The sequence below is a fragment of the Nuphar pumila genome, chromosome 2, assembly GCF_984573655.1.
Source record: "Nuphar pumila chromosome 2, dmNupPumi1.hap1.1, whole genome shotgun sequence".
NCBI lineage: Eukaryota > Viridiplantae > Streptophyta > Magnoliopsida > Nymphaeales > Nymphaeaceae > Nuphar > Nuphar pumila.
Window position 1 is genome coordinate 116,421,801 of NC_143250.1, and position 12,852 is coordinate 116,434,652.

The following is a 12,852-nucleotide window of genomic DNA, read 5'->3' on the forward strand; positions in this document are numbered from 1 at the left end:
TGCTTTTTTTGAAGGCTTGCATTTCATTAAAATTTCAACTTTATAGTTTACTTTTACTGTAAATAATAAGTTTACCTAATTACCTTGGTTCTCGTATTTGTGTATGTACCTGCCTGTGCTTAGTAATATGCTATCATTAGTGTTATTTGTAGCAACACTGTAATACTACTCTAGCATGTTAATGACATCGTTGTGAATATCACGATGTGTAGTTCTACGAAGTGTGTTTCAATATATTATTTCAACCATATTGTAGTATATATATTTTAACAATAAATACTCCCTTCAATTCCTCTTGAAAGTCCTCGATTCTCTCTTTTCCTTTCATATATATCATGTTCCGATTCTAATCTCATACATGGTCTCAAAAGACTTCTTGGAGAATTCCTTTATCTCCAAAATATCTTCTACCTTCCATTTTCCCTTTTGTTATTTAAATTTAGAGAAACTTGATTTTAGGAACTTTTGGGATGGAAAAAGCAGTTATTGTCTTTATTCAAGGGTCGATGTCTTATGGGTCACCTTAATGGATTTGATTCAGTGGTGCTTGAATTCATCATTGCAGAAGTGGTTGGTAAGGAGAAGGGCAATACATAAATTATCAAGAGAAACCTAAAATTATTTTTTCAGAAGACGAAGGCCTAGCAAGTACTAGCTTATATTATAGCTGCTTTATCATGTTCTTTTTTAAGCACGGTTACATTGTTCAACGTTGAATATGTGGAATCATTTTAAAACTTATCCAAATTTCAAGCTAGTGGTGATGCCTGATAAAACTTTGGTTTCAATGACATGTAGCTTTGGTATTTAGATCTAATTTTAATGGTTATTATTGGTTTGTGATCTAATTCTAGTAATACAACATTATTGAAAGCAAGAGAAAGACTACCCTTATCTGATGAACTACTTCCTTCATGCTTCATTATGAAGTTTTTATTTGTTCCACCAATCAATAGGAATGCAAAATCAAGTACTTTAAATGTTGAACATATCGAACTTCCACAAGGACAATAAATCATGTCTTCGACGCATGACATGTTTGATCATATGAATGTTGTAGTGCTGGTGCTGAACTTGGGATTTGCTTTACTGGGACTGGTCCAAGCTGGATAAGAGGAAGAACGGGAAACAAACTTGTGACTTCCCATACCGTATGCTATGGTGCTGGATTCCTCTGTATCCTATTTATAGGCTAAATGTCTATAAATCTTATAGCCTTAATGAGCCCATGTGAGCTTGCTCAACTCTTTTAGTAGACAAGATGTAATACCAGGTTCCATCTTGATTCTTTTGCTAAATAAACAATAATAAGCTTAGCTTTCCATGCATTGCCTGGCGTACATATACAAATCTTGCAATCAAGCTTGCGAGTAAATGTCCTCCTGGCATCTTTATTGTATATTTCTGGATTGATTGCAAGAGGAAATTGAATTGCTCTGCAATATAGGATTAATCTAAAGGCTAATGGTTGGAGATATTTACTTTATATTAGCATGTATTATCATGTTGATATAACACCATCCTCAGTATAGTAGTCATATAAAGTTTGGAGAAGCAATCTCTTCTCTTGGTTTTCAAGCCTATCACTCTACCAATGTTTTTGAAGCTTCACACAGATGTTGTAGATCCTCTCCTAGGTCCAATCCAGTCTTTCTTTGCTTTCACATTTTTCTGTCATTTGTATGTGAGCCTTAGGTTGAAGTTGAGGAGGACTCTGACCTAGCACACTTTGGGAGATTTTTCCCAGATGTGTTGGATTTTCTGTCTTGGCTGATTTGTATATTTTTTGTACTGTCAGATTTTCTTCTCTTCATGTGCATGCACGCAAAGACATGTATGGTAGTCATCCTGACACTGCATAATTCATGTTTATGCCCAATAATTGGATCTTTATTCTCGGGGTTGCTATGTTTGTTGACTTTTTCATTCTTTTGAGCAGGTGGGAGCTCAAATACCGTAATGATTGTCAACATCTGTCCTAACCACTCGACCATATCAGAAACATTGTCTTCCTTGAACTTCTCTTCTAGGGCAAGGAATTCTGAGTTAAGTCTAGGAAACCGAGATACTATTAAAAAATGGCGAGATGTGGTATGTGTGCTCATTCTGCAGCATCCGTTCTCCTTTTCTCATTGGTCTTTTTGTTAATCAGCTATATATTTTTACCTTGGTTTAATAGGTAAGTTGAGGAGTTTGATTTGTGATGCTTCTTGTGTTTTCAGGCCAATGATTCACGCCGAGAATTATATGAAAAAGAAAGAGAAAACCATGAGCTGAAGCAAGAGATTGTGATCCTAAAGAAGACGGTTAATGAGGCCAATGATCAGTGTCTTCTATTATTCAATGAAGTACAGAAGGCATGGAAAGTTTCTTTTACTTTGCAAGCAGATCTAAAGGTTTGTCTAGCTTTTCATAATGGCGGTGTTCTGTTTTCATTCAATTTATCTTAGTTTGCTAAATAGGGACCGACTTCTATTTTCACTTTGAAATATTATTCACAGTTCCTTAATGCATTTGTTGGCAGACAGAGAATATTATGCTTGCAGATAAGCAAAAAGTTGAGAAAGAGCAAAACTCTCAGCTCAGAAATCAGGTTGCGTATCTGTTGCAGTTGGAGCAAGATCAAAAGAAACAAATACTGGAGAATGAATCATTAATTCAGACCCTTCAGGTGTTCCTATTCATTCCATAGCTTTCATACAACTTTAAATTATTCAGGAGTGAATTTATTTTTTGGTCTACTGAGTATTGATATGCTTTAAACAAATGCATCCTTGGATGATCATATGCTAGAAGATAATAATAATTTTAAACTATAATATTGATGTTTCTTGACAAGGATATTGCATTTATTTATTATCATTTGATAGACTAGGAAACATAAGTATGGGTGCTGGTAAGTGTACCTAAATATATAAAGTGTAAGAAACATATATTTTTTTCCATTTTTTTGAAAGGCAAGCTGGGGTTAGGCAGACCCTTACCAGCTATGTCACAGGGATTCGGCTAGACAGGTGCCGCACCCGCGTCGACGTGATGCGATGCGGGTGCGGCACCCAGTGCGGTCAACCGATCCCTGGGTGCGGTCAATGGACCCAGGGTCATTTTTGGTCCATTTTTGGATTTAAAAAAAAAATTTTGCCCTATGAAATGGGCTGCGGAATTTAAAAAAAAATTCAACGGGGGGAACCCCCGGACCCCCCTTCTCTATCTATCTATCTATCTATCTCTCTCTCTCTCTCTATATATATATATATATATTTTGCCGCACCCCCGCACCCAAGGTTTTTGAAAGTGCCGCACACCCGCACCCATGTGACATAGCCTACCAGTTATACAACTATACCATTGGGTTTTGAACCTGTAACGTCCCAACCAATGTTGTGAAAAGTGTTGAGGTGTAGCGGGGCGCTCCACCAAAAACTGAGGCAAGGCGTAAAGCGTAAGCCTCAATTTTTTTTTGAAAATTTTAAAAAAATTATAAAAAAATATCTAAAAATACAGATAAATAAACAAATGCTTTATTGATGAAATAACAACCAATAAGAAATAGAAAATCTCAAATAAGTACTAAAAAATATGAGATTAACATATAGAAGTAACTAAAAACTGATTATATAATTGGAAAATATATGATATTAACCAAAAAAAGTTAAAATATACTAAGAAACTTATTACATAACTGAAATAACTGGAAAATATATGAGATTAACCTGCAAAACTTAAAATATATGAGATTATTCTAAAAAATATGAGATTAACATATAAAAGTAACTAAAAAAATGATTACATGACTGGAAAATATATGAGATTAACCAATAAAAGAAAAAATATACTAAGAAACCATGTACATAACTGAAAAATAGGTGATTAACCAACAAAAGTTAAAATATATGAGATTATTCTAAAAAATATGAGATTAACATATAAAAGTAACTAAAAAAACTGATTACATAACTGAAAAATATATGAGATTAACCAACAAAAGTTAAAATATACTAAGAAACTGATTACATAACTGAAATAACTGAAAAATATATGAGATTAACCAACAAAAGTCAAAATATATGAGATTATTCTAAAAAATATGAGATTAACATATAAAAGTAACTAAAAACTGATTACATAACTGGAAAATATATGAGATTAACCAACAAAAGTTAAAATATATTGAGAAACTGATTACATAACTGAAATAACAGAAAAATATATGTGATTAACCTACAAAAGTTAAAATATATGAGATTATTCTGAAAAATATGAGATTAACATATAAAAGTAACTAAAAAACTGATTACATAACTGAAAAATATATGAGATTAACCAACAAAAGTTAAAATATATTAAGAAACTAATTACATGACTGAAATAACTGAAAATTATTCGAGATTAACCAACAAAAGTTAAAATATAGTAATATACTAAGAAACTTATTACATAACTGAAATAACTGGTAAATATATGAGATTAACCTATAAAAATCTTTTTGATTATGTCTCAGAGGTCTTGTAAAACAATTTTTTCTTTTTTTTTTGCGCCTCAGGCTTGCACCTTGAGGCACAGAGGGCCACACCTCAAGGCGAGATGCATTTTTGATAACACTGGTCCCAACACAAGGTGACGTGCACTAGCTGCTCCTACCAGACAAGCGGAGCCCCCGTTGGTAGGAAACATAAATATTTATGGGAACAAACAGTGTATCTTAAATGCTGTACATTATGTCTATATGTGACAGCACCCAACTCTAGGCTCCAACACCTAGAAGTACCCACATTGACATTGGTGCACTAGGCATTTGAAGTACCCTTGTTACATAGGTTATAAAATATAGGCTTTTTTTGGGGATTCTGCAATAAGGACACACCAAAACCTGGGTTTGTTCATAATGCTATGGTTGATGCAATATATGACGTACTCTCCAACATGGCTTAGAGATAAATATATATGGGAACATATAGTGTATCTTAAATGCTGCATATTATGTCTATATGTGATATCACCCAACTCCAGGCTCCAACATCTAGAAGTACCAGCATCAACATGGGTGCACTAGGCATTTGAAGTGCCCTTGTTACATAGGTTATAAAATATAGGCTCATTTGTGGGGATTATGCCATAGTGCCACACCAAAACCTAGGTTTGTCCATGATGCTATGACATGATTGTAAAGAATCTCACAAATAATCAAGTTTATAAAAACTTGACAAGAACATTCACTCATCAAATGTACTAAGGGGTAAATATTACAAAGTGGACTATGGCACAAATTTCACAAAGTGCACTAAGGCACAAAACACATGAGAAATACTGAATATTATTGGGAGAAAAACCTCACTTGAAAGATGCTTTACAAAGGGAAAATAGTCTCTTATTTATAGACATGAGAGAAGGCTGTAGCTGTTGGGCTACTTCCCAACGGCTCTAATTAGAGCCCAACGGTTGGTCAACTAGTCAAACTTTGGCTAAAAAAAGAAGACAAATAAAATGAGAAATATAAAAATACATATTACAAAATTGTATTTCATATATATATATATACTTTAAATATATCTATCTATTTATATATATATATATTCATGTATATACGTATATATGTGACTTTCTAACAGTCCCCCTCAAACTTATGGTGCAATCATCGAAAGTTTGTCAAGTAGAAAATTGAATCTTCCTGAGCACATTGCCTTGGTGAAGAAATCAACAAGTTGATATTCCGATGTCACATAGGGAAGATCAATAGTCTTCTTTAAGTATTTTTCATGAACGAAGTGGCAGTACATTTCTATATGCTTAGTCCTTTCATGAAACATATGATTTCAAGCAATGTATATAGAGCTCTTGTTGTCACAACATAATCTTGTAGGATTCTGAAGATGAACTCCCATATCTGAAATTAGTTCTTTGAGCCATACAATTTTCATGGTAGTAGTCACCATTGCTGTATACTCGGCCTTCGTAGATGATAGTGACACTTTTTGTTGTTTCTTGCACTTTCATGAAATCAAGGATTAACCTAAACACACACAAAAACCAGTTATTGAGCGCTAGTTATTTGGATCCCCTCCCCAATCAGCATCTGAGTATGCAATAAGATCTAATGAGGAAGAAAAGGATAAGACTCTTATTTATCGTGCCTTTGATGTATTTGATAATTCTCATGACTGAATTTTTCAGGTCTTGTAAATTGACTAGCTATATGTACAACATGAGCTATATCAGGTCTTGTAATACTTAGATACATAAGAGATCCCACAAGTTGTCTGAAGGGAGTTGGGTTGTCCAAAGGAACTCCATCATCAGCCCACATCTTCATTCCGACAATCTCTGGAGTGTTAACGACTTTGCCATCTGATAATCTTGATCTGAATGATATCTAAAGCAAATTTTGTTTGTGACAATATATATCCTCTATTAGAATATGATACTTCTATCACAAGAAAGTATGTTAGAACCTAAGATCTGTCTTTTCAAAAGAGTTTTTTAAAAACTGTTTTACTTTTTTAATTCCTTTTTTTTCACTTCCTGTAATTAATTTTTCGTAGAAGATTTCTTAATAAATAAGGCTCTGTCATTGTAACATGGTTTGAAACCATATATTGTAATTACATTGTTGAATGTGTCAAACCAAACTTTAGGTGCTTGTTTGAGTCCATACAATGCCTTTTTTAATTTAAGCACTTTACTTGTAGGAACTATCAACCCAGGTAGAACATGCATCTATATTTCTTCATTGAGATTGCTATTTAAAAAAGCATTTTTAACATTCATTTGAAATATATTTTAATTTTTAATAGCTGCAATAGCTACAAGAATTCGAACAGTTGTCATCCTGGCAACAAGAACAAATGTTTTTTCGTAATCTACTCCATATTCTTGAGAATAACCTTTGTCCACTAACCTGACTTTACGTCTTTCCAAGGATTCATCGCTTTTTGTCTTGACTTTGAAAACCCATCTACAACCTATGGTTTTCTTTCCAATGGGTAGACTTAGGATTTCCTAAGTGTTGGCTTCTTCAAAAACATCTAATTCTATATGCATGACTTTTACCCATTCAGGTAGATTTTTGGCTTCATTGTAACAAAAGGGTTCAAAATATGAATGAATAGCTATAAGACATGCTCTATGTTTAGGAGAGAACAACTCATAAGAAACAAATCTATTTGGAATCCTTGAGGTTCGTTTAGATCTACGAATGATGATTTGTTCAGAGGGAATTTCCAGTGCTTCATGATTATCTTGACTTATACTTTCACCGGATATATTTCTATTTCTTCTAGTGTATACTATTGGGTCAACTGTTGTTCTATTCTCAATAGTGGGTTCTGTTAAAACAATTGTAACAATATATATATATATATATATATATATATACACACACACCATAATACCTGATAGGGGTATTATGGTCTTTTCACAAGTACCCGATAGGGGTACTTATTTTTATTCTTTTTATTTTTTCTGTATTTCTTTTCTTTTTTATTTTTTTAAAATCCTTTTTTGAGCCACTTAATGGGCCCCACCATAGAGTCATTGGGGGCCCCCAACGACTCTATTGGGAGCCTCTTGAGTGCCTCCTTGTGTATAAATAGAGGTACATCCCCTTGTATTTTCTCATGATTTTTAGAGAGCTCCTCTCCAACAAACAGAGTATTTTATTTTATGTGTAGCCTTGTTGCAAGGCCTTTCATATTGTCCCTTTAGTGGATTTATCCTCGTGCCGTTGTGCTAAGTTCATGTGTTGGACATTGTGAATGCATTTGCATTCTTGATTCTTCCGCATACTTCATTACATGGTATCAGAGCCATTCGATTCTTCAAGGTGAAAATCTTGTCTCTCTCTACATCCTCTTTTTTGCATCTTCATACCAAGGCAATGGAAGTCAAGATCGACCTATCATTCAAGCTCAATAGAAAAAATCACATGATGTGGGCATCCGCAATGGAAAAAAATCTTAAAGGAAAGAAGCTTTGGGGTTATGTAATGGGGACCGTTCCGGAACCCCAACTAAAGCTCACAAAGATGGAAGGAGATAAAAAAAAAGCTCTTGGGGATGATGCTCGCCTCAAAGCAATCGAAGATCATCAACGCCAAGTGAAAGATTGGGAGAGTAACCATGCAAAAATCCTAACATGGTTTATGAATAATGTTGAATTTAAGGTATGTGCTAATATTGCCAAATTTCGCCGAGCCAATGAAGTTTGGTTTTTTATGAAGGGTATGTATACCCAAAAAGATCTTGCAAAAGCTTAATTTTTGCAAGAAAAAGTGAGAACCACAAAACAAGGGGATATGAGCATACAAGATTACTATAGTGCTCTAAACCCTTTGTGGGATGAATTGGCTCTCTTAGAGCCTAAATGGGTGGCTATGAAGGATATAGAACTTAGACAAAAGCAAATGAAACAGGATAGATTGTTTCAATTTTTATTTGGGCTTCGTCCCGAATTTGAACGAGTTAGATCTTCACTCCTCCATAGATCCACTATTCCTCCATTAGAGGATGCTATTGCCGAAATTACTCAAGAAGAGACTAGGCATGGCATGAGTAAAAGTGTGGATGAAGTTCTTGCCGTGTCTATACCCGACAACCATGTTAAAACATACAAGCCACCTCATTTTGGTAAACAAGGGAGTGGTGAAAGGAAGATGATTATATGTCATCATTGTTATGAGCCGAGACATATCAAACCGGTTTGCCCAAAGCTTAATGGGACTTTCAAGCCAAAGGTGGCTTTCGTTGAGGAATCCTCCAAAGAAGATGAAGGCAAAAACGAGGATCTCAAGGATACTCTTGGTCAAATTTCCATGGCTCTCCAACAAATTCTAAAGGCCACTTTCTTCGCCTCCGGTGCCGCCATTGCCTCCTCATCACCTCCCGGTACGTATGCTTGGATTTTAGATTCCGGAGCTTCTTTTCACATGACTTCCCATGAACATACATTAACCAACGTGTGCACCAATTCAAAAATATCTTGTGTCTTTACGGCCGATGGAACTTTTCTCAAAATAAATGGTATTGGGACTCTTAATCCAAAAAATATTCAAAATTTCTTTGTTCCAAAAGTAAGAATAGTTCCTAAACTAAATCTTAATCTTTTTTCCGTTTCCCAAATTACCGACCATGGATGTGAAATATCTTTCTCATCTCAATGGTGCTTTGTGCAGGATCTTCAGTCCAGGAAGCGGATTGGGCAAGGCCATAGAAAAGGAGACCTTTATTTTATGGATCACTTAACACTCCCTAATACTTCTTTTTGTACTTATGTCCAAGATAAAAGTATTGAAACTTAGCATAAAAGACTTAGACATCCAAGTTACTCTAAAATGTATCTTTTTTCTTTTGAAAACAAATTTTGTAAAGAAAAAGATATCAATTGCAAAGATTGCATTTTTGAAAAAATGAAGTCTATTTCTTTTTCAACTAGAACCTTTGTGTCAATAAGACCGTTTGAATTAGTGCATTTCGATGTATGGGGACCATCTCCGGTTTTATCTAAAGGTGGTTATTCATATTATGTTACCTTTATTGCTGATTATACTTAGATATGTATGGATCTATTTTCTTAATCTTAAATCAGAAGTTTTCAACTTTAAAGAATTTTGTGCAAAAGTTCTAAATCAATTTCAAAGCCGCATATCCATTCTTCGATCCGATTCGGGTGGAGAATACTTATCAAATGAGTTTCAATCATATTTAAAACAACATGATATTTGTCATCAAAGATCATACCCGAGAATTCCTCAACAACATGGCCTAGCGGAAAAAAAACATAGACATTTTAGAAACCACTAGATCATTACTTCTAGTTATCTCTAAAAATATTCCAATTTTTTTTTGGGCCGAAGCCGTGTTAACCTCCACCTATTTAATCAATAGAATGCCATCTTTAAAATTAAATAATGTCTCTCCTTATGAAAAACTTTTTAACATTACGCTTGATTATAATCGTCTTCATATTTTTGGATGTAAGTGTTTTATTCTTTTACATAAAAGAGATAAATTATCACAAAAAACAATTGAATATATATTTTTAGGATATGGTGAAAATCATAAGGGCTATAGATGTTTTGGCTACAAAAACAATAAGCTATACGTTTCCAAGGATGTGACATTTTTAGAAGATGAAAACGGTTTTGAAATATTAGATAATCCAAATGAAATTGAATATATGTTTCTCAATGACCTTTTAGATGATAAAAATGATGACTCTTTAAGTCATCCAGAAATCTTGGAAAATACACATAATAGTGATGATTCTCATAATATTGAAGTATCACCAATTAATGGTGACAATCTCCAAGTTTACACCCGGCGTGAACAAGAACAACCTATTAGTGCTTTAGAAAAATTCTTGCGGCTTAATGAACCTCTAGAAGAGACTCCCTTTAGGCGATCCTCTAGAGAATCAATTGCTTCTCATAGGTTTGTCTCAGATGAATCTCTTTCACCTAATTATAGAGCTTGTGTAATAGTCTTGCATTCATTCTATGAGCCTTTTCATTATAATCTAGCAAAAAATATATTTCATTGGGTTGAAGCAATGAAAGTTGAACTAGATGCTTTAAATAAGGCTAAAACTTGAGAAATAGTTCAACTCCCTCCAAATAAAAAAGCTATTGGATGTCGTTGGGTTTATAAAGTCAAGACAAAAAGTGATGGTTCCCTAGAACGATATAAAGCCAGATTGGTAGCTAAAGGATACTCACAAGAATATGGTATCGACTACGAAAAGACTTTTGTTCCAGCGGCTCGCATGACAAGTGTTAGAACTTTAATTGCTGTTGCCTCATCTAAGAAATGACCTATATTCCAATTAGATGTTAAAAATGCCTTTCTTAATGGTCAATTAAATGAAGAAGTATATATGGATCCTCCGTTGGGAATTAATGTTAACCAAGGTTAAACTCGTAGATTATTAAAAGCTTTGTATGGCCTCAAACAAGCATCTAAGGCTTGGTATGATAGATTTAGTGTTATCATGATAAAATTGAGTTTTCGTTCATGTTATGCTGACACTGCTCTCTTTGTTAAAAGTGTAGGTAATAATATTATCATCCTTCTGCTTTATATTGATGATATGATCATCACAGACAATGATGAAAGTGAGATTCTTACGGTTAAAAATATATTAAAAGATAACTTTGATATGTCTGATTTAGGTTTTCTCAGGTATTTTCTTGGTATCGAAGTAGCATACTCTCCTCGAGGGTATATTTTGTCACAGATGAAGCTTGCTGCAGATATATGTTCGAAATCTAGAATTTCTGATGACAAAAAGGTAGAGACTCCAGAGGTTATCAACGCTAAACTACGGTTGGAGGATGATGTTCTACTGGATGATCCTACACCCTACCGACAACTCATTGGATCTCTCACCTATCTGACTATCACCAGGCCTGATATTGCTCATGTTGTGCACTCTGCAATTCAATTTCAGCACGCTCCTACAACTGTGCAAATGAGTGCTGTGTTTCGGATCATTCGCTGCATAAAAAATACTTTAAATAAAGAGTTATTCCCATCCTCACTCTCTTTATTAAATTTACTTGCTTATATTGATGCTGACTGGGGAGAAAGCCCAAATGATCGAATCTCAACTATTGGCTTTTGTGTTTTTTTAGGAGATTCGCTAATTGCTTGGAGATGCAAGAAATAACAGGAAGTCTCGTTGTCCTCTACTGAGCCTGAGTATAGGGCCATGACAACTACTGCAATGAAACTTGTGTGGCTTCGAAGTCTTCTTCAAGATATGAGAATTGAAATTTTCGGTGCTTCGAAGCTTTGTTGCGACAACAAAAGTGCGATCTATATTGCCAGCAACCACACCTTTCATGAGAGAATTAAACATATAGAAATGGACTCTCACTATGTTCGGGATGAGTATCTTGTAATGAGATATTGCGGAAATATAAAGAGTGCATACAAGCACTTACAATAATGAATAAAAGAGACAATATCACAAGTCCACAAAGGAACAATACAAACCTTTAAGTATAAAAAGCCTCATACTGAGAAGAGAGAAAACTCCCAAGAATGAAGAATATACAAGGGGGTCACCCCTATTTATACAAAAAAGAGAGGAGCAAAGGGGTGGCCAAAAGGCCTCAAAAGGAGAGCCAAGAGGGGGCTCCCATAGAGTCGTTGGGAGCCCCCAACAGTCACATTTGTGACCGTTGGGGGCTCCAACGACTCTAAGGTTGGAGCCCCTTTAGGTCCTCAAATAAAATAAAAAAAGAATTTAAAAAATAAAAATTAAAATTACATTTATTCAAAAAAGAAAAATAGTTGTTTTCTAAAACAACTATGTGAAATTATAAAAATACCCCTATAGGGTATTGATGTAATATACAATATATATATATATATATTAGATACATTTTAACATATCTTCGTGGGACAGTTACACTGCCATACGCCACTTTTGAATATCAGCTTGCAAACTTTTTTACCAAAGCACTTCTTGTTTCTCCTTGGCAAACTTTCGGTCATCTCCCCGTAAAGTTTGAGGGGTGGGGGGTGTTAAAACAATTGTAACAATACGCACACGCATACACACACACACACACACACACACACACACATATATATATATATATATATATATATATATATATATACACACACACACCATAATACCTGATAAGGGTATTATGGTCTTTTCACAAGTACCCGATAGGGATACTTATTTTTATTCTTTTTATTTTTTCTGTATTTCTTTTCTTTTTTATTTTTTTAAAATCCTTTTTTTTTGAGCTACTTAAGGGGCCCCACCATATAGTCGTTGGGGCCCCCAACAGTCACAATTGGGGGCTCCCAACGACTCTATTGGGAGCCCCTTGAGTATAAATAA

General features: G+C 34.4%; 1 protein-coding gene across 2 annotated transcripts in view; it reads left to right on the plus strand.

The window, feature by feature from the left end:
- The window catches only part of LOC149846863 (kinesin-like protein KIN-14A), a 95,962-nt gene that overhangs the window by 42,650 nt on the left and 40,460 nt on the right, over nt 1–12,852 (plus strand). For both annotated transcript variants that reach the window (XM_089996621.1, XM_089996622.1), the window contains exons 10-12: nt 1,940–2,091; nt 2,223–2,396; nt 2,525–2,671. In XM_089996621.1, coding sequence (XP_089852747.1) covers nt 1,940–2,091; nt 2,223–2,396; nt 2,525–2,671 — 473 coding nt within the window. The remainder of the gene's footprint in view (nt 1–1,939; nt 2,092–2,222; nt 2,397–2,524; nt 2,672–12,852) is intronic.